The sequence below is a fragment of the Orbilia oligospora genome (genome assembly GCF_000225545.1).
Source record: "Orbilia oligospora ATCC 24927 unplaced genomic scaffold scaffold00193, whole genome shotgun sequence".
NCBI classification, from domain to species: Eukaryota; Fungi; Ascomycota; class Orbiliomycetes; order Orbiliales; family Orbiliaceae; genus Orbilia; species Orbilia oligospora.
The window spans coordinates 198,624-219,879 of record NW_011645750.1 but is presented as its reverse complement, the minus strand read 5'-3'; the positions used below and the strand labels follow the sequence as shown (position 1 = coordinate 219,879).

Sequence of the window (21,256 nt, the reverse complement as noted above, 5' to 3'; positions counted from 1 at the left end):
GGTTTTATTCGTTTCCTGTGGGTGTACCCCGATATTAAACTCGGTATCACCTGAGGTTTTTGCCGGGTGGGTTCTTATAAGGATCGATCTGATCTCTGATCTCTGCTTCTCGAGTTTCCAGGTGTGTCTGTGTCCGTGTCTGTGTCTGTGTGTAGCGTGGGCGGTTATAGTTTAAGTGCGGAGCTATAGCTCGACTTTGTATCGATAGCTACCTGCTACTTAAGCTTCCTAGCTGAGTTCAAGCTACTCCGTTACAAGGCCCAGCGATTTGGTCTTGCGACAGTCAAGTACAGTACAAGACAGTACGGTACTTGTCGATCCGAAGTTTGGAGATGTCGTAATCTCGCAGGAGAATTAAGTCCACGCGTGTTCGTCGACGGGCTTTGAGGAGTTCGCCCACAGCAAACGTTAAACTGTCTACGGAATGTCTTTTTTTTTCAAAAGAAAAAAAAAAGAGAAAAGGGTGATGAGTTAGAAGTTTGAGTTTTTTTTTTTTTTTTTTACCTTTCCCCCTTGTGTGAAGCTCAAGCTCCGTGAAAGTCAAGTAACCCTGGAGCTTCTGATGTTTTTCCAGAATGGCTGGTGGATCAGGCTGGCTAGGATGAAGGGGGATTAGCTTGAACGGAAAGACAGAGTGATGATTTGGCGCGTTCGGTAAGAAGCTAAAACCGGCCGGTACTTTGGGCCCATACTACGTACTGACTGACATACATAAATTACTCCATCTCGGACATTTAAGCAGCGGGACATACATATGTACTTATTATACTCCCCTATCACATATTACTCAGCACTCAAATATTCATCATGTATATGCATGGACGGTGAGTACATACATAAGTAGGTAAGTACACTATGTAAAGGAGCAAGGGGGAAGACGATGGGATTCACGATGGTTCCGGTGCGGTTGCAGTACTGTACACCGCACTGCACTGCAGGCTGCGTCATCCAACCGTCGATGACTTCCATTGGATGGGATGCATCTGGAATGGGATATGTGATGGTTCACATGCACTGCGTCCGAACCAAAGACGGCCGCTTGCAGGCCAGCGACCGTTCGAACTAGTCTCGTCGTGGGCCTTCTATGCACGATCGAATTCAGACGAAACATCTTCCTACTGGCTGGGACCCTCTTTACATAAGAATTGTGTTGTGCGGTGTCATGTCGTATCACATGTGCCGTCGTCGATTAGAAAGAAAGAAAGTTAACTTTCGTTCGACACTTCTTTCTTTTAGCCTCATTTTTGTTCAGGGTCCAGGACGTACTAGTACATGTGTGTACATACTTACATCTACGGGACATACACGTGTACTTACCTAAGAAGAAGAAGGAGGAGGAGGAGGAGGAGAAGAAGCTAAGGAGCTAGGTAAGTAGCCCCACAGTCCACAGTCTAAGTATATACACAATACATAATGTGCCCTGTAGTATGGTAAGAATCGTTTTGGATTGTTACATTTGTGAAGCAAACTTCACTATCACGTCCAAGTATGTATGTAGTTAGCTCCTGAAATCGGATCACAAAACAGCCACGTAGTTTATCACATTCGCGGTTCACGAACAAATTTCGGATCCCAGCAGTAGCCGAACAATAATCCGGACAGTTAAAAAAAAAATTGCGCTTTGTGAGGCCTATTTGGGCTTGCGGCTGCTGTGAAAACGAAAATTCACTGGTCGAAAAAAAAAAGATTGCGGCGTTCCCCGTCCATTAAAGTCTTCATGCACGTTTATCGGGATTGGAAGCGGGTCCATGCTATGCCTAAGGCGTTGGTCACCCTCGAGCTCCGTTTCATGATTTATTGCGATCTCTCCTTTTCCTTGCCCTCCTCCTCCTTCTTCTTTTTTCCCCTTCAGCCCTACAATTGTGTGATATTATGGTAAGATATCAGAATCCATGTTGGTGTTATATAGGTACTATGTAAAGGGTAAGTAAGTACCTATATCCAATACAGAATGGATATACGCTTTTGGACCTCGTCATAACTGCAATTGCAAAGAAGTCAAGTATAAAGTATTTATTTACTCGCATACAAATTATATACTAAACTTACTATGTGAATACTAACTTACTTCTCATCATCTTCACCCTGATGCATGTATCTTCCACGTTCGTATATATGAACGGTGACACAAGTCAGCCTCTGGCATTAAGCTTAAATTTGGACCCCAGTCAGGGTAGACTGATGAAGATGAACTAGATAATTACCTACATTACACTAGCTGACAGGCCCTCGAGATGGAGGGCCAAAGCCGCAAAAATGCCTTCCCAGTCGCCTGTCCTTAATTTCGCTTGTTGAAGACCTGCCAGTCCCTTTCACAAAGTTAAAGTTCACGGCCGATGTCTGAGGCTTATACGTATTGGTACTCTGTATGGTTTACAGGTTGATCCTGCGATAACGTGACCCTGACCTCCAAATCCCATAAAGTTCCGCTTCGCCTCCCTTCCCGGACTGGGTTTCGATCACTGCGGAATCTTGTTTTTTCTTCCAAGACCTCATCCATAGCAGAGACTTGCATACCTGGTAAGGCAGCACAGCATTTGCATCGGCGCTGACGCGAATAAGCCGACCGACATTCGTTACTTGTACTTCTACTTGGACAATTTGCCAGTTCATCGACCAGGACGTTATACACTACGACCCACCGAGGGAGTAAGCAATAACATTATCCTCTTCGTGCTTCACTTCTTGACCCTCCTTACGGACATTCCGTTGACGTCTCATTCGATCCACGTCTCATTCGATTATCACACCTTCCTTGTTCTCTCTGTTCTTCCTCTCTCTCTCTTTGTTTCCTTCATTCTTTCATTCGCTTTACCCGCCAATCCGTTCAATTCGCATTTTATTTTTTTATTTTATTTTTTTTGGCTCAGCCCCCGTTAGCGACATTTTCTCTTGGGACTTCAGATCTGGTAGACGATTAGAAATAAAATCCCTTGAAAAGTAAAAACATTCCCAAAAGGATACCAACTTTTCCCAATTCTACGACGCCGACCTTGAACCTCGTGAGTGTTCTATTCGTTAGTGTAAGTCCAGAATGTTTCTTTTGAGTTCAGCCCTGCAGTGCAGTTCCACTATGAACAGGGTGTGTCCATATGTGCTGTCGAGTCCCACAAAAATGCATCGCCACTGGCTGTCTACTAAGGTGCACACCTCTTCTCCCCTTCGCCCCCGGCCTGGACTCATGAATGACTTCATCATCAGTGGTTTGTCAGTTCTGCCTTGCCCAAATCTTGCAGTTTATACATCTCTTTTAGATATAAGGCTGCATCTGTCTTCTTCCACGTTTCTTCCATTTCCTTCAGCCTTCCAGCGCGATAACTTTTTTGTTTTAATTTCATTCGTCTAAAGAGTCGCCCATCGGAACATAATCAATTTCGAGTTCCAACACATCTCATTAATATTCTTGCATAGGGTAATAACGACCATCGACCTCTACAACTATACACTTTCACCGTACAAACAGCGGCTGTCATCAGTAGCAGCCTTCAGTGACAATTCAAAATGAAGTACACAACAGTGCTCCAAGCAGCTGCAACAACAGCTCTTTTCACAGCCGGTGTTTCCGCCATTAGCCCTGTCGCTAGGGCGATCGCTCACCTCCAGCCTCTCGAGAACGCTGAAGATGTTGCCAACAGAATACATTTCAAGGAGAGGAGGGCGATTAAGCACGTCAAACCACTCGAAGACGCAGAGGCCGTTTCTCAAAGGCTTACATTCGACAAGCGATCTGTCCTAGAGAGCGCTATCAAACATACTGCACCTCTTGCAAATGCCGAGGACGTCTCGCAAAGAATAACATTCGAAAGGAGACATGACGCCGTCGCAAGACCGATCGAACAATTTAAACACCTAGAAAAGAGGAAAGGTGGCGGCGGTGGTGGAAGGGGGGGTGGCGGTGGTGGTGGTGGTGGAAAGTCTTCTTCTGGAGGTAAGAGCTCTTCCGGAGGAAAATCTAAAACTTCATCTGGTGGCAAGTCGTCTTCCGGCGGTAAGTCGTCTGGCGGCTCGTCCTGGTACAAATCGTCATCAGGATCAGGTAGTAAAACTTCAAAAGGTAGCAAATCTAGTTCCTCAGGAAGCAAAAGTAGCAATAGTAAAGGCTACAAGACCTACGGTGGCCGATACGGCGGTGGTTCGTCTACTGGGTATGTCCTTCATTCATATGCATTATCAACATCTTTTAATTCTAACACGAAATCAAAAATCGTAGATACAAGTCAGGCGGCAGATCCCCCCTAGGGTTGACTCCGTTCCTCCTCCCGCTCGCCGCAATTGCTTTGATTTTCCCTGGTCTCTGGCTTTACGCTGTTTACAGCTACCACTACAATACTCTCTACCAGTACTACAATAATTCCCTCCAGGCCATCCAGTCTATTCCAGTCCAGTGTCTGTGCATGCAGTACTCCGATTGCGCTTGCGATGACAACGGTAATACCACTTTCATTGACGAGCTCGTCGCCCTCAACCAATCGAACACCACAAGATTTGCTGTCGTCGACGGTGTCTGGACTCTGCTCATCAACGGTACTGTCGAAAATGGAACTGGTCCCGCGGCAGGAGAGACTGTAGGCGCGGGTTCCCATCTCAATGCCCTCGGCTACCTCTGGATGGTCGGCTTCACCTTCTATATGGTCTATACCATGTAACGGCTCCTAGGGTCTTTCCAGCCTTATTCGCCTACTACCCCTAAATAAAATCAAGCAAAAATCCCAAAAAAATAAACATATTACCGCCCTTTCCAGGGGGGCTAATAGCTCGGTGCGCACTTCTCTTTTCATTCTTCGCTGCTTCGATTCCAATACCCTTTTCACGGGTATCTTCGTTGCCGTTCTTTTTTTTTATTTCAATTCTATTAGCTGTTCAGCGTTATAACTTTTACTCCGCACTATATTTTATCATTCACCCAGTGGGCCTTTCTTCGTCGAGTACTCCGCTTCTTTGATAGCGTGTATGATATCATTCGGCTTATGTCTTTCTTTCCTTTTTCTTTCTTCCTTTACGAATTCAAAAACCAATCTTTCTCTGAAGGAACGAACGGGCGTTTTAGGGGTTATATTTTTTTTATTATTATTTCAGCACACATACGATGTTACATCACCACTTTATTTAGATCTACTACATTCTTACTTCTCCTTTCTATCTATGAAGAGACATGGAGCAGAATTATACGGAATTTTTATTTTATAATTACAAAACCCTACAATGTCCCGCCTTCACATCAACGTTACCTCTTCCTTAACTTAGGCGTGAAGCGACACAGGCAATGTTGAATCCAAATTTGAGGCCCAGACACACGTAAACCAATGATATAAGAACCCCATCGATATCAGATTCCAACGGAAAAAAAACTTAGCTAAAACATCATGATATCATCAACTATCTCGGTTTAGCTCGTTGTATTCAGTTTAGTTACCCCCCTGTATATGATGTCGCAGAATTTAAGCTTAAATCAATGAGATTCCACACACAAGTTAGTTTTTTTAACTTCAGCCCTGTGTTATCTTGCGCTCCAAAACCCCCGGCCCTGCAAGCGATACTGCCAAGGTGATGACGACGACTTTTTTTTCCCCCCTCTTCGTTGTGCCTTCTCTCTGCATAAAAGGTGGTCCGTGTTGCACTTCTTTCTTTTTCTTCTTCTCTTCCCTTTCGTTAACTGCATGCAAGGGCTTCTGTGTGTTCTCACACATACCATTGGGTCTAACCAGCTGCACTGCAGACTTTGGTGGTTTTGGGCACACACAAAGGAGGCTTGTTAAATCTGTTGGATTTGTTGGATTCAACGCAGGCCGAACTAAACTGAAACACTCGATTTGTATTTGACCAAGTGAGACTATATAGACTATCCGGCTTTAAACTGTGTCGTTAGTGGCGTTATGTATTCAGATACGGAAATCTGTATATATCAAACTACTTTGTGAAAAAGACGGGATGAGACGGATATAATATAGGATATCACCTAGCTGAAATTGGTATTTACTCCCTCTCATTTTGAATGTTTTATTTGGATAAGAGATCTCGAGAGAAGAAGCGTCTAGCTGGATCCGAGGAAAATGAAAATAAGGCCAAATATGTGTGAACTCGTAAAGAATAATATCAATCTTCTTCTTAGGTCAGAACATGCAAGCTTCCATGAAGTCTCCCGGGTTCTTAATCAGCGATTGTAGTTTCCAGGCGGTACTGCCGTCATCAAAAGGCGATTACTAGTACTATTTAGTTATTCCTTTACAGTTTATAAATAAAGCTATCGTTTATAATTTGCAAACTATACCCTCCGGAAATTGTATTCCGAAAAACATATCGTAGAGCGTAAAACTATCACGAGCACTAGGATATATATGGTTCCCCACCATATATATACTAGCATAGAATGCTACCTTTCTGGTGGTTTGAGCCGCAGCGAGCCGCTGTGATAATTAAAATATTAATATTTTAATATTGAACGAAACTTGTCTTTTGCGGTTTTTAACGAACTCGCATGTTACACAAAACCCGATTGTGCTAAGATAGGATACTCGAGGCATTGTCGTATGAGCTTTTGAGCTTTCGTCTACTATCGGTTTGATAGAACTTCCTAATCAATACTCCTCGTCGCAGGCTTTTGCGGTATGCTACGGAAGATATGTTAGGCTAATTGGAAGGTATTTCGAGGGGTACCTACCGTACTCACGTCTTGGAAACTCAGACCACTTAGGGACCTTTATTTCCATTTATTATGTATGTGGGACACACTTCCAAAAACCAGTGCCGGGTTAGAATGCCGTGTTGAAATGGTACCTTCACCCCAGACGAGGTGATGATATGCATGCCAGAAACTCTAACGGGTTAGGTAGGTAGAAGGCCGCATGCATGAGAGGCGGGTTTGTGACATTTTGACAAGCGACAACGCGATCCGGAGCAACCTGTCGACTCGGATCCATTCCTAAGCTTCATTTTTGTTCGCGTAGGTTAGAAAGCAGTTATTTAGCCAAGTGTAATTATATTGCTTAGAAAAATCCAGCAACTTGTCTTCCTTTATCAGTTCGGAAGCTGGTAAAATAGTAAAATACTAACTTTTAGTATAAAACTCAGGGTTTCGGGGCTTTTCACGTAGTTTGTTTATAGCTAGCTGTATATGGTGTGACGTCTCGGGTCGGAAAGGAAACCGGACTCCCCGATTTGAACACTATTACAATTCCCGGTTTTCAAGCTCCCGGAGGGACAGAATTGGATTTCGAAATATACTGCGGCTATTCGCTTTTCTTTTCGGTTCGCGTGTGGCGTGCAGCTGCAGATAATGCATATATGCAATTGTAATCATCTCCTTCTCGGTACTTCTGGAATCGCAATCGGAGCACTCGGGTGTCAGCTTTTTAGACATAATCGCCTAGTGTCCAAACCATAATGCTTAAGTTGTAGGTACTTGATGGTTTATCGGTTTATTATTAATTCGAGGTTCAAAATTCCGTTTTTGGTAAGAGATGTCATAACGTTATGGTTGTAAAGTTACACGAAGTAATATTTTCGTAGTTGGTACGTAGTCAATTTGCTCAAGATTCCTTTAGATTTAAAAAGTTGCTAAATATATTTACAAAGATAAATGATTTTCTAGCCTGCGGTTTCCTAGAGATGGAAAATAAGCCTCCAAGATGCCTCTAGATACTAGATTGAGGAATTTGCCCGTTATCATGACCAATATCTGTTCACTAACCCCATTATGCAAGTAGGAAGTCCAACTTACCCGTCGGGAGTGTGGAAGATCTTTCTGACTATAGAGCCAACTTCAAGATGTCATATGTCTGGACCAAGTCGGAGAGATATCCTAGATCAGATATGTCTATTTAAGGGCCATGGATTCTCACGAAGGATCTTCTTCTATCCTCACCACCAGCATCGCTTCTAAAGTTCTCAGCAGTTCTTCGGAATAGCAGTCTCTCCTTCATTGAATCTCTGGTTCTAAACCACAGTCTCTCATTTATCACAGCAATATCTATATTCCGAGCTTGACCCTCCGGGCAGCTTACGACCTTCATTGATCCCATCATATATCATCTGCCAAATATCTTTGACAAGTAAACACTCTTTTTCAACGATGTACTTCGTCATAAACACCCCAATACTCTTAGCGTTATTCCAAGCGGTCCTCGCGCTCCCTGGTGCTGCGGCGGCGGGAACATGCGACATCAAATCTGCAGCTTCAGGTGACATTCCAAAGGGTAGCGAAGGCGGTAGCCTTACCCTTGAAGTCCGCGCCGGCGCCGGCGCCTATAAATGTTCGCTTGATGAAACCGGTAGCGGGAATAGCTGGGCGAAGCAATTGACCGCTGCCCGTATCAACGGTAGTTTGACCGTTAGTCTTCCTAAAGACCTCGACTGCAACGGAAAATTTAAGAACTCCGACGATCTTTGCATCATCAGATGCGAGAATAGTAGTGATCCAACGGATACCATCTGCAATATCTTTGAGCAGGTAAACAACGATGATAAAGACGACGGGGATGATGGCAACGGTGGGGCAGAGAAGAAGATTAAGAAGCGCGAGCCAGAACCGGAACCAAAGAAGAAGAAGAAGAAGAGTAAGAAGGGAGGAAGGAGGAACGGGAACAATAGGAATAACAATGAGATGAATTTCTCAATGGATAGTCTGAATGTTTCAGAAGATAAGGGGAATGGAGCGTCTGTTCCGAAAACCGGTCGTAGGAACGGCAACAACAGGAATAACAATGGCATGAATTTCGCCATGGATGACGTGAAGATCGGGGAAGTGGATGACGATCTTAAAAGGCTTGCCAAGCGCGGTGATGAAGGAGAGAATGGAGTTATTGATACCACGAAGGACTCTCCTGAGCTTGAGAAGCGTGGAGCTGGTAAAAAGAAGAATAGGAAGCCAGTGGCGGCAAAGAAGGCGAAAAAGAATGGAGTCAAGAAGGCGTCAGCGAAGAAGAAGAAGAAGGGGAAGAAAGCCACCAAAAAGGTAACAAAAGGACGCAAAAATGGCAACAATAGGAATAACAATGAGCTTAACTTCGCTATGGATGATCTGGATGTTGAGGAAGAGGGTGGCGATGAGGAGGAAGAGGAGGAGGAAGAAGAGGAGGAAGAAGAGGGAGGCGACGAAGAAACCGAAACCAAGAGACTTGCAAAACGCTTCCCACAATACCCCCAAGTCCCAGAGGGTCTTAGCAAACGCTCTATGGATCTTGAACCGCGGGATCCAAAGAAGAAGAGCAAGAAGAAGAAGGGTGGCAGAAGGCCTCGCGTTCGCAAAATCAACAAGAAGAAAAACTCTGCGAATGGTGCCAAAACTGGCAGCCAGAATATCAGCTTGAGCATCACTCCAGCCGAAACCGCTCCTGAAGAAGAGACTCCTATTGATGAAGGGGAGGAGCCCGTGGAAGAAGAAGAAGAAGAATTGAAAAAGCGTTCCATCAACCTCGAACCTAGGGACCCGAAGAAGAGGAAGGGGCGTAGGGTTCGTAAGAATAAAAAGGTAAACACCGCGAATGGCGCAAAAACAGGAAGCCAGACAATCAGTTTGAATATTGGACCCGCCTCAGAGGAAGCGACAACCGCCGATGTAGAAAAGCGTTCGATCGAGCCAAGGGACCCGAAGAAAAAGGGCAGAGCTAGAGTCCGCAAGAACAAAAAGGTGAACAAAGTAAATGCGGCAAAGACTGGGAGCCAAACCATTGATATAAAAGTAACTTCACCTGCGCCTGCGGCGAAAAACACATCAACTACCAAAACCAAGACCAAGGCGAAGAAAACATCTAAAAATCCCAAGACTCCTTCCAAGCCATCTACCCCCAAAGGCGAGGAGCCAGAGGAGGAGGAAGAGGAAGGGGAGGAGGAAGAGGGGGAGGAAGAGGAAGAGGTTGTTCAGCCAAAGACTCAGCCAAAACCCTCAAAGCCAACCACCAGTACTCCGAAGGCCGACCCCCCAAAGGAAGAGCCCCAATTGGAAGAGCCAGAGGAAACAGAACCCAAGGAGGAAGAACCTAAAGCAGAAACTCCGAAGGAAGAAAGCCCAGTTACATATAAGCTTCGATTCCACAGAAGCTAGGCGCTACTTAGTCCTTGCATCGATATCACTGACCCGAAGAACATTTTAAACTCAACAATATCTCCGCCACGTTCGGCGCCTCTCGATATCGCCAAATGAATTCCCGAACCCGACAGTTTTACGAATTTCCTACACCTGATTGCGACATCGCAATGTTGTTATAGATTAGTCTGATGTTCGAAGTTAAGTATTGGTTTTTGAGTTTGGCTTTTGGTATCCAATGTATTTAGCATCAAATTGAAGAAACCCCAGTCTGAAAAATTATCGTGTCAAGGAAAATATCCTTGAACCTTGTAGTTCCATACCTTAGCTTAACTCAGCTCGCTTGCGCTTGTAATCGTGATGAATTGATATCGATATCTTTCGAGAAGTCCGCTCAGCTCATCAGATTGCGCTTTGAAATCCGAAAGTGGGGATATATTATAAATACTTAAGTACTTATATATACTTAGGTACCTACTTCTTAGTCTTTTATTAAAACGCTTTGGACATACCTACTTATATATAGCTATAGCTATATAGTCAGCTGATCAGTCTAGTCCAACTTTAAGCTTTGTACGTGTACATTCCTACGCTAAATGGGCATCTGGGAGGTATTCTGGCAGTGCAATTTGATCTAGATGATCAGAGCGAATACTTCCTAAGACTTGGTCTCAGAATACCCAGGTGCAAGTGGCATCTTTGTTCGAGTACTTCGATAATATTAGAGCGATAGCTAGACTAGATATCATCTAAATTAGCTTAGCTGTAGAGGCAATCATCCCAGTCCTTGTGATGTTGCACAGCGTTCGCTTATGTCAGTACCCAACACTACACAACGCATATCAACATATATCCGGGATTCGGTACTGCAACGTAGACCTAATTACAGAGCATTGGTCTCAATTTAATCCCGACGGCTTTTTGGGCCCGAAGGTGATCCCTTCAACTAGCCCTATGGAAATATGGTTTGCTTCTATTGTAAGCCTTAGCTCACAGCGATCAGTATTATCATGGTTTAGAGGGATGCATGGGGTAGTATCGGGTACTTGTTACCCCAAGGTAGAAAAACGGGGTGTTCTTTCCATATTCGGCAACCTATTGGATCTCTCTATAATTTGAAGTATAAACATAATATTAGCAGTGGCTACTGAGGATTGGTAGCATATAATATTGAAAGGTGGAAGCAGTTAAAGCTGTAGTATTTACATATATGTATATTAATACTTATTTACACTATAACTACACCTAGAGAGGTTATCATAAAACGACGAAGTCATCGATCGTCTTCAAGAACATATTTAAAGATCTTCTACCACTTTTTCCCAAGCCTCCGCGGTCCGATATTTCGACGTGCAGATGAAAATGGGGGCGTAGATCTCGATCTTCTATAAGCTCAATATAATCCTAATATTTTGTTAGACTTGGCTGTGAGATATTGAAGGGAGAGTACAAAGGTTACCCTAAAAGCATTAAGTGTCTGCAAATCACCGATACCCAGCTGATAGTCGGTGGCTCTTAGAATTGCGGTGTGCGGAATACTGGACAGCCATCTAGCGATTTCGGCCGTACCTGCAGATTCTAAGCAGACGTTGTTCTTAATCCCGTGGAACCCCCCCCCCCCCAAGACCGTTTCTCCCTCAGATATCCCCATGCAGTAATACAGTTTAAAAATTATATTCAAATTCGTGCCTTATCTTTCGGATAGTGATAGCATGTAGGTATACTAGACATAACACGATGCCCACCTAAACGTGGGCTAGGTTTATCACAATTTGAGTCTGACACGTCCCAACCAGAATAACTTTCTCCTCCCCTGGACGTTGTTGTAGCTTCATCGGGACAATCTACGTATCTACTCTGTACTTCAGACCACAATTGGTTACGAGGCTGACTTCAGACCTAGATGCGGTCTCGTCAACCAGACAACACACGGGTCCACCCTGGATGCCACAGCTACTAAAATACCACCTGGGTTCTGCGTTGTCATGGTTTCCCCAGATCTTGGCATAAATTAAATGCTGGCTCGGTTGGTCACAAGGCCGTACAAGATGTGGATTGCATTGCATTGGCCTTGGGTCGGGCGACACACAAGTACGAAGCAAAGCCCATATGATTCATGATGAACTCAGTTAGTTAGCTGAAGCTTGAAGTAATAACTGCCTTGAATACACTCAAATCACTTTTTTCTGCTCCGTAGTATACCGTTCCCATTCCCGGTGTACTGAGAAGATAAAAACCTGTAGGCCTCACCCTTGTCATGCGTGACGCTTTAAATACAGCAGCCATGCAACAATGCTGTGACGTCAGTGTCGACGTTCCGGGGGTGTGTCTAGCCTCTTCCAGGAACGGGCCCCGATCGACGCGGAAGAAAGAGATGGGGGGACAACTGAGGACATACGACATCATTGTTACTCCGCGCCTGGGTGTGGGGACCCTTTAAATACACCTTCAGCCCCCCCTCCTTCCTGACTACAACTTCCTTCTTACTCTTCCTCACTGAACACACAAGTACCCTCCTAATCATAATCATCCTCATACATCTTGAATCAACTTCTAAATTAACTTCAAATTTTTATTTTTAAACTTCTTTTTAAAAAGCCTTTACTTTCAAAATGCGCGGATCCGACAAAGTCAGCAAGGTCTACCTTCAAAAGAACAATGAGGACTTCATCGTTCTCGTTGAAGACAAAGAATCCCTGAACAAGTGGAAGGGTGACACTAGTGTCCCATTGACCGACGTTATTAACGGGTTCAAGGTCTTCACTACTCATCGGTATATATCCCATACGCGGTTCTAAACGGGGGTTTCCAAGAAAATATTATGACCCATATATGCTAATCAGTTCCATGTGGACATGTCTAGACAAGGAGCTCAGGGCGTTCTGGACTCCGCTTCAAATGCCATCCTTGACGCTTCGTTCGGAACACACAAAGTCGACGACATCATTCCTGTTATTCTAAGAGAAGGACAGTTGCAGGTCACCAGCGGTGTATGTACTATTCGCTACCCCCTGCATTGCATCGTCAAAACCATCAAGAAGCTAATACCATTCTCTTACAGGGCCAGGACCGTTTTTCCTCCACAAACGATTCGAAGGGTGGCATGGCAAATCACAGATAAACAAAAAATCTACGATCTTGTCTTTTTCTTCTTTGGCTGTGAGCAAGGGATTATTGTTATATTTTTTTTCATGTTCTCAATAGTAGGGAAATCGAACGCTGGGAAATAAGAAACGGAGCATTGCTGCCTGTATTGTCTTTTCAGCCTTCGAAGGGTTTGTATTACAAATAGCGACACAATAGGCTCGCTTGCTATCCCATATTTATGGAATAGCCACAATCACAATATAAAACGGAAGGCCCAACCGCCCTTCCTATCAGCCTACTCTTATGGATTCGAACTAAGACCATGCTACTAACTTGCACCGTGATCGTATACCGCATCATATTTGCCTATCCTGCATAGTATACATGCGTAAAAGAGCCCCTCGCGTCACGCCTTCAATCAAAAATGGATAGATCAAAAGAGCAGTAAAAAAGAATTAAAGCTTGCGTATAGCTGTAAAAGATTATAGCATCAAACTTCCCTAACTAGCACGCGGAGGTAAAAGCGCCATGCATGATCATATTTAATATAATCCTGAGCTGAATTCCATTCTACCTTCCACCTCTAAAAGCTTGTGAAGCAAAGAAATCGTTCATATCTTGCCCTCCGAGACCGTTGTTTGACATACTCGCGTCCCGCACAGTTCGTGCTGCGTCGATCTTGCCTTGCTACAAAATTATTAGCAGCCGCACAGTATTTATACGAGAGAGAGAGAGAGAAAATCTTACCAAGGTGTTCGAACGAACATCAATTTCTTGAAGAGCTCCGAGATGGTTGTTCAAAATCTTAACAATCGTTGCAAGCTATAATCACAAAATTTAGCGACGTCCAGTCCGGGTTGTGTAGTATGAAACGCGGTTTACTCACGGGATCCTCTGCACTACTAGTCTTGTTGATCGTGCTTGTCGCGTTGTTTATGTCTGTAATGATACTTCCTAAACCTTTGCTCATAATGTCGAGCTGTTTATCCAACTTCTCTGCCAACAAGTAGGACTTCTCTCTTTCTTGATCAGCGGGTTGCATTCCTTCGGGCCCACCGATTTGTGTCTGGAAGATATCGTCAACTTGTTTCTCGTATAATTCGAGAGCAACTGCGAGTTCCTCTTGCTGCCCGACGACATAGTCGAGAGCCTTGTTGATGTCCTCTTGCTTCTTGGTGGCTTTGAGAGTCTCGGTATGCAATTCCACAAGCTTTTCGCCGTTCATTACAAGCATGCGGTCCCAACTCGCAATCTCAGTAGCCTGTTTGTTGAACTCTGTTGTGTATTTGTCAAGGTCTGAAGTCCAACGGGTGATAAGTTCGTCTAGAGACTTGTTCTTTAAACGGGAAGCCGGTTGAACTGAAGTAGACCCGGTAGGCTGGGCTGAGGGAGCTGTAGTTGTAGGAATAGCGGAGGGTTTGCTTGCGTCTGCTGCTGCTGGGGTAGCCGTGGTAGTTGGGCCCGGCTTTGTTCCGAACAACCCCGGTGCAGCGGTAGCAGATGCGGATACGGGAGTAGCACTTGTGGTTGATGTCGGGGCAGCCGAAGCTGCCGTACTGGATGGCCCCGCTCCGAATAGGCCGCCACCGGCTGCTGGAGTAGTAGTTGATGGTGTGGCTGGCTTGTCAGTTGGTTTGGAACTGAAAAATGAAGGGGCCGGGGCTGTATTAGTTGATGGTGTAGTAACAGAACCAGTTGTAGTGGTTGTAGTCGCTGGTGCTGTGGTTCCAAATAGTGAGCTAGGCTGGGCAGATGTCGAGGTAGGAGCCGTAGCTCCTCCAAAAAGGCCCGGAGTTGAAGGTTTTGTGGGGGGGGCCGTATTTGATCCTCCAAAGAGGCCACCGGCACCCGTTTGCCCAGATGAAACAGCTCCAGTGCTAAATAAACCGCTGGCACTCGGTTTAGCGGTAGGTGCTGTACCAGAGCCGAATAAACCCGTAACTGATGCGGCAGACTTTTGGGCGTCATTAGTTATCGCCGCTGTAGTGGCTGCCGCTTGCGTAGTAGCAGTTGCTGGATTGCTAAACAAGCTGGCCTTCGGTGGTTCCGTCGTCGCCGTCGCCGTCGGCCCCGCCGCCGTGGTTCCGAACATCCCACCAGGCTTTGTCTCCGTGGTAGGTGTACCTGCAGCGGGGGTAAGAGTAGGTTTAGTTGAATCTAGACCAAAGAACCCACCAGCGCTCGCTGGTTTCGTTGCCTCTGTCGGCTTAGACCCGAAAAGGGTGTTAGGGGTAGCAGTTCCCGACGCTGCAGGAGGTTGTGACCCAAAGAAGCCGCCAGCACCGAAGAGATTTGAAGCCGCTGGGGTAGCAGTACCTGATGCAGCCGGAGTGGTGGGCTTTGCGCCGCCGAATGTCGCTGGGCCTGCCGATCCAAACATGGATGGTTTGGAAGCATCGCTAGTCGCATTAGCAGCTGACTGCGATCCAAACAGTGAGCTACCACCTGGTGTAACAGTCCCGGACGACCCAGTGCTAAACAAATTGCTCGCGGTAGATGTAGCCGAATTTTGTTTTTGCCCTGTGCCAAAAAGATTTGTGTTTGAAGTATTTCCAAACATATTTGATGCTGCCGGTGCCGGTGCCGGTTTGGTCGAGTCGGTAGGAGCAGCTCCAGTAGAGGCTCCGAACATACTGCCACCTAGATTCATCGGCGGCGGGGCAGCGGGAGTGGTCGATGTTCCAAACATATTGCTCTGCACTCCTCCAAACAGCTTATTTGGGGCTGGTGTCGTAGATCCGAAAATATTCGAAGGGGCCGTGTTCGATGGGGTCGGTGTAGCGGAGCCTGGAGGCGTAGCAACCTGCGTAGATCCGAAACTGAAGCCAGAAGTTGCGGTGGACTTTGGTGCAGTGCCAGATGTGCCGCCAAATAGTGAGGAGCCAGTTCCAGTTGGAGTGCTCGCACCAGGAGTATTGGTCGATGCCCCAAGTGTAGTATTTGTAGACTTTCCAAATATGCTACCAGTACCGACAGTAGGTGCTCCACTCCCAAAGAGATTGCCTCCGCTCGTTGTAGTACTTTGTGATGGAGTATTTTGGCCAAAAAGACTGGCACCCGATTGACCACTGCTCGCAGGTGTGCCAAAGAGATTATTTCCCGAGGAGGTTCCAGTATTGGCGCTACCGAAAAAAGCCCCTGAGCCAGCGCCGCCCCCAAATATGCTGCCTGGACCTTGATTGCCGGACATTTTATTGGAATTACGAAACGCGTAGATCAACCGTACAAAGGAATTTAGATTGCGGCGGGCTGGGCAGCTAGAGGTGCTGCACGTATCCGAGACAGCGGCAGTGTCGCGGGCTAAAGATCGGTGTTCTTGGTTGGCCTTTGATATCCTAGATTCTTTCAATAGCAGCGCAATCGGTAGAGGGATGGTGGGAATGGAGAAGGCGAAGTCGGTGATCGGGTTGCGATGTGGTTGGAGTTGAGGTTGAAGTTGACTAGGATCTAACGAGCGCCTGAACGCGACTCTAAAATGTCACACGCCAACACCATTGACATCAAAGAGCGCTAGAGCATCTACATGCTACGTATGATGTTACTCAGCATGTGCAGCCAGATAGCAGTGCAGTATGCAATATTAATACGGGCATGGATTTTAACGCGGATATTGAGAGCTTCAGTACCCCAATGAAACTTCTAGCATTATCTTAAACTAATAATATATAGGCTTTGGCTCAAACACCGGAGGAGTTACGCTGTACCGATACGCACCAATACATCTGCTGCCATCAGTACAAATGCTGCGACATCAAGACAACCAATGCAACTATATCATAAAATTTCAACCATTCAATGGAATTTTGGAACTCTCATGCTATTTATTTGGAGCCGGCAGGTCTATCTTGCCTTCTCTTCGCTAGTACTCTCCCAAGAGCGTCCCTCATTTCGGGTTCGGACTCTATTCTTCGTTCCACCAGCCAGTCCGCCATCTGCATTTTTAGATTCCTGTCAATGCTTCCATCTTGTCGAACAAACGGCGCAATCTCCATATCAGCAGCAGCCTTAGCTTCGTTTTTGATGGCTGCCGCCTGTGCCATTAATCTGTCCAAATGATCCGAATACGTAGTCTCCGACCACTTCATCCTCCTTTCCTGGAACAACGGTGCCAGCTGAGATATCCCAATGATAGCCGATAGCAGAATTTGTTGTGCCAGTGCAACCTGTTCAAAGGGCAGAAGAGTTCGCTGAGTGAAGAAGTAAATAATCCGAGTAGACACCAGAAAATATGGCCGTGTTACTGAGGCGTAGTCGAAAAAAAACATGCACGCTAGGGATAAGAACCGCCACTGTGAAACACAAGAGCTGTTAGATATAATCATCATAAGGACTTCGAATTTGCATTTTTGGGCCCATACATATTTCCCGAACTCCAGTACACCCAGTACCCCGAGAACCACAAGCACAATGAAACTACCGGTATAATTCGGCAGCTTAGCCCATGCAGCATGTGCAACAAAGTCGTACCGAGTTTTGCATAGAGCCCAATCTGGAAGTGTCATCGCAGGGCCCAATCTCTCATACGCAAATCTCTTAACTGGATCCAGTAGAACGTCATATGCGATTTTGTATTGTACGAAGATGTGCTCCGCGCCCGGCCCGGCCTTGTCTGGATGATATTTTACCGTTCTAAGAATGATATTAGGTGCAAGGTCTCTTAGACAAAACCAAATGAAATTTAACATACGCCTTCCGAAATCCTCTCTTAATCAACTTCTCATCCGCATTTGCTGGTACACCCAACATTTCGTAAAACGTTGGATGACCTACGATGCCTGTCCAGCATTCATAAATGGTAAAAGCCAAATACGTTGCAATGACAAAGCAGTATATGTATTTGCGATCTCGCATGTAGCGCGGGCTACCAGGTTGTGGCATAGGGTCACCAGCACGGGTGAAGAGGCGGTAGAGGAAGGACTGGACCCAGCCAGTTACTAACTACTTTGAAGGCGCACATGTTAGGCCTCAAAATTCTAAAACAAAGTAGATGTGACTTCGTGAAATTTACGCACGTTAGGAAGGAAGGCCCATCCTATGAAGGAGCCGATGGGTCCAATGTTGTACGACGACGCTCCTGCCGCGGCCGCCATGGTTGAATGGTTTGGAATGCTATAGGGCGCGAATCGAACCGAACCGAACGAACGAACTAACGAACAAAAGTAAGTAGTACTGATAGTGGATACAGTATGCCAACATTGGCCTGACGTCGGCTTGGTTAGAACATGTGTTGTTTTCATCAACACCTGTTTGATTTCTCAAACATTCTCTATTTGGCCCCAATCTTATCTCTGCCCTTATCGGTCACATGACCCAGAGCTATTCCAAAGCAGAAAAGCAGTCCTTTCTGTGCGGTTTACTGATTCGAGGTTTCTTGGCGCTTTGAAGCCGCCCCAGCAAATTTGTCGAACCGGAAACGCAAAGAGAATATTGGTCATTCGACATCCAACCTTCAGTGAACCCCATCGACATCTACCTCCTCCCTTTCCGACAATCCACGACGAGCATTTTTCCCATCGTCCCCTTAATCCAACATGGCTGATTCCGTCACAGTATGTCGTTTCCCGCTCCTACGGATCTCTTTCGACGGCGCGAGATGGAGTTGGTTTTATCGGTTTAGATTCTAACGATGGATGAATGGTTAGGTCCGAACCCGCAAGTTCTTGCGAAACCCTCTCCTCCAGAGGAAGCAGATGGTCGTGTAGGTTACCCTATTTGTTTTTAATCTCTCTCCGATATATACGAATGGATATCTTCGGGGAATATGGGCATAAGGCTAGTCGACAGAAGCTTGGGGCAAGACAAATGGGAGGGATTGTGCTAGAACGGACACGACTCGAGGGGGGCATAGAGTATTCAGAGGACCATTCGACATGAATCTAGCCACTATGCTGCCAAAAATTCCATCAAGAATCGAATATTCGATAAAATAATCGAGAGGTCCAAGAGCAACAGCCGCTAATATTAACCTCTCTTCGCTCAGTGACATTCTGCACCCTGGTCTCCCAAACATCTCCAAGTCCGACCTCCGTGAAAAGCTCGGCAAGCTCTACAAGGCCGACGCTGGCACTGTCTCTGTCTTCGGTCTACGAACACAGTATGGTGGTGGCAAGACTACCGGATTCGCCCTCATCTACGACTCGCTAGATGCGTTGAAGAAATTCGAGCCCCACTACAGACTTGTCCGATACGAGTACGCCACCAAGATCGAAAAGGCCAGCAGACAGCAACGTAAGCTCAGATTTCAGACCCATAATACCGTCGTACGAACCTTCGATGTTAACAAATTCTATAGGCAAACAGCGAAAGAACAGAATGAAGGAGGTCCGAGGAACAGCGAAGACCAAGGCTGCCTCCAAGGACAAGAAGAAGAAATAAACGTTTCATTTCCTCTTGTTCTTTCGTTCGCTTTATTGTTGCTTTCCGCTTTTTTATATACACCTTTTTATTACGGCGAATTGATCTGGACTCTTTTTCCCTCACTTCGGGGTTCCTTTTTATCCACGGGACGGAATGAAAAAACGTCGGTTTTTCTCGAATTGTGTTATATAATATGCCACGATAACGTCCCTCTCATAATTACGATGGAGCAAAGTTTCCTTTGTTTCCTCGTCGTTTTCCTCATCGGTTACCAACCTTCCCGTCATCCCCATTCATCCTCTAAGGGGCGGATTCCTTCATCCCATTATTCAATGCTTCATCTATGACTATCCTCATCCCTTCACGTCCTGTGTATATCACCTTACGATCAAAACCTCTTATAATTGAGGATCTCAAAATAATGCTGATATTTCCCGAACGGGTTTCATACCCTTGGCCCAATATGAGGCTGCGTAGATTGTTCTTTATTGTATGTACAAAGGCATTGTAGGGTTTTATCCCCAATGGATGGTGTATATCCGTATCGGGGTATCACTTCCATAATACCAAAGCTGTCGACCAGATTCGCCAATATCTTGCACTTTGAAGTTGAGTCCCGCAGAAGATAGCTCTGTATCAAATTCACGGAGCGTGTCTTCATTCCGTACCGTCGCCGATATGATGGCTTTGGCACCTGTGTCCTGATTCGCCACAAGCAACTTCTTTAGAGTTAATACTAGATCCGAGAGGTCTCTAGTATCATATGTAATGTCGCCGCCAATGACCAAATCCCAGGGTTCTGTGTATACCGTAGAGTCTTTTTGGGACCCCCCCCAAAGCAACTGAGAAGCAGATACAACGTTTCGGCAGTAGTTGTGATCTATGTTTCTACGGATAGCTTCGCAAACCCTTTCGTCTCCATCGGTCGCCAAGACACGTTTGGCGCCCAGTTTGGAGAGTAGAATCGATGTGAAAGCTGTCCCCGCACCGAGTTCCAAGATCCTACACTGCGGGATTGGCTTTGAGATCGGTGATGGTGTGAAAAGGAAGAATTCGCCGAGTGCTAGGGCGGCTTCCCAAGTTCTCGAGCCAGTATGCCCATCAGCCGAAAGCACTGATTTCCGTTCAGATATGACGACTTGTACCTCTCCATCCTTCTCATCATCCTCTTGAGATAGAGACTGATTTGGAGGCAGAAGGTAAGTTATAAAAGTAGGCTTTGTAGCATCGGAAGGCGAGTCAGGTTTTGACATGAGATTGGAGTAGAGTGTTAGAATGGAATCGTGAAGTTCCTTGACATTCAACCCCCCGATTGCATCAGCACCAGTCGTCCACCATGATCACCCGTGGCAAGATGGGAAACTATGGAATATAAGACATACTTCATCCTCTGCTAGATTACTTTCCAAACAAGCAATAAGAAACTTGAGGAACCGTCTAGTATATGCATCGGCTGGCCGGTATGCTGTTGCATCTTTGCTAAGGATTGTGTTGAAGAGGTGGTCCTGGAAGCCCCAATCCACTTTCCCCACAGGCACGAGACCATCGAATGCGATGCTTCCTGCAGGCACGGATTGGAGATACAGCCGCTTCAGCTTGAAGATGCTGTTATGATTCGCAGAAATGTTATTTTGCTGTACACCCATTTTTTCTTCTCGAGCTCCCGGTGCTTCTCGGTCTCCTGGATCCTGTTAGCCGCTTGTGAACAATTGGTATTCATGCGGGGTCTGCAGGCCGAGCATTTGATGCCTGGAGTGAACGTTTGGTTTCCAGCCGGGGTTCGAAATCCAA

At 45.8% G+C, this 21,256-nt stretch overlaps 7 protein-coding genes across 7 annotated transcripts; 4 read left to right on the top strand and 3 right to left on the bottom strand.

Moving 5' to 3' along the window:
* Positions 1-3,501: 3,501 nt before the first annotated feature.
* Positions 3,502-4,646, top strand: AOL_s00193g64 (uncharacterized protein; the record flags this gene model as incomplete). Its single annotated transcript, XM_011128675.1, has 2 exons — positions 3,502-4,145; positions 4,211-4,646. The coding sequence occupies 2 exons, from the start codon at positions 3,502-3,504 to the stop codon at positions 4,644-4,646; spliced, it is 1,080 nt and encodes a 359-aa protein (XP_011126977.1).
* A 3,422-nt stretch (positions 4,647-8,068) lies between these two features.
* Positions 8,069-10,039, top strand: AOL_s00193g63 (uncharacterized protein; the record flags this gene model as incomplete). Its single annotated transcript, XM_011128674.1, has 1 exon — positions 8,069-10,039. The coding sequence occupies one exon, from the start codon at positions 8,069-8,071 to the stop codon at positions 10,037-10,039; it is 1,971 nt and encodes a 656-aa protein (XP_011126976.1).
* A 2,594-nt stretch (positions 10,040-12,633) lies between these two features.
* On the top strand, positions 12,634-13,251 carry AOL_s00193g62 (uncharacterized protein; the record flags this gene model as incomplete). The annotated part of the gene is made up of 2 exons (XM_011128673.1): positions 12,634-12,794; positions 12,885-13,251. The coding sequence occupies 2 exons, from the start codon at positions 12,634-12,636 to the stop codon at positions 13,249-13,251; spliced, it is 528 nt and encodes a 175-aa protein (XP_011126975.1).
* Positions 13,252-13,678: 427 nt separating this feature from the next.
* On the bottom strand, positions 13,679-16,298 carry AOL_s00193g61 (uncharacterized protein; the record flags this gene model as incomplete). The annotated part of the gene is made up of 3 exons (XM_011128672.1): positions 13,679-13,795; positions 13,856-13,930; positions 13,995-16,298. The coding sequence occupies 3 exons, from the start codon at positions 16,296-16,298 to the stop codon at positions 13,679-13,681; spliced, it is 2,496 nt and encodes an 831-aa protein (XP_011126974.1).
* Positions 16,299-16,929: 631 nt separating this feature from the next.
* AOL_s00193g60 (uncharacterized protein) lies at positions 16,930-18,198 on the bottom strand (the record flags this gene model as incomplete). Its single annotated transcript, XM_011128671.1, has 4 exons — positions 16,930-17,397; positions 17,467-17,737; positions 17,796-18,046; positions 18,121-18,198. 4 exons carry the CDS (start codon positions 18,196-18,198, stop codon positions 16,930-16,932), a joined length of 1,068 nt encoding a protein of 355 aa, XP_011126973.1.
* Positions 18,199-18,639: 441 nt separating this feature from the next.
* On the top strand, positions 18,640-19,483 carry AOL_s00193g59 (uncharacterized protein; the record flags this gene model as incomplete). Its single annotated transcript, XM_011128670.1, has 4 exons — positions 18,640-18,657; positions 18,751-18,806; positions 19,089-19,336; positions 19,401-19,483. 4 exons carry the CDS (start codon positions 18,640-18,642, stop codon positions 19,481-19,483), a joined length of 405 nt encoding a protein of 134 aa, XP_011126972.1.
* A 497-nt stretch (positions 19,484-19,980) lies between these two features.
* On the bottom strand, positions 19,981-21,111 carry AOL_s00193g58 (uncharacterized protein; the record flags this gene model as incomplete). The annotated part of the gene is made up of 2 exons (XM_011128669.1): positions 19,981-20,757; positions 20,848-21,111. The coding sequence occupies 2 exons, from the start codon at positions 21,109-21,111 to the stop codon at positions 19,981-19,983; spliced, it is 1,041 nt and encodes a 346-aa protein (XP_011126971.1).
* Between the last annotated feature and the right edge of the window lie 145 nt (positions 21,112-21,256).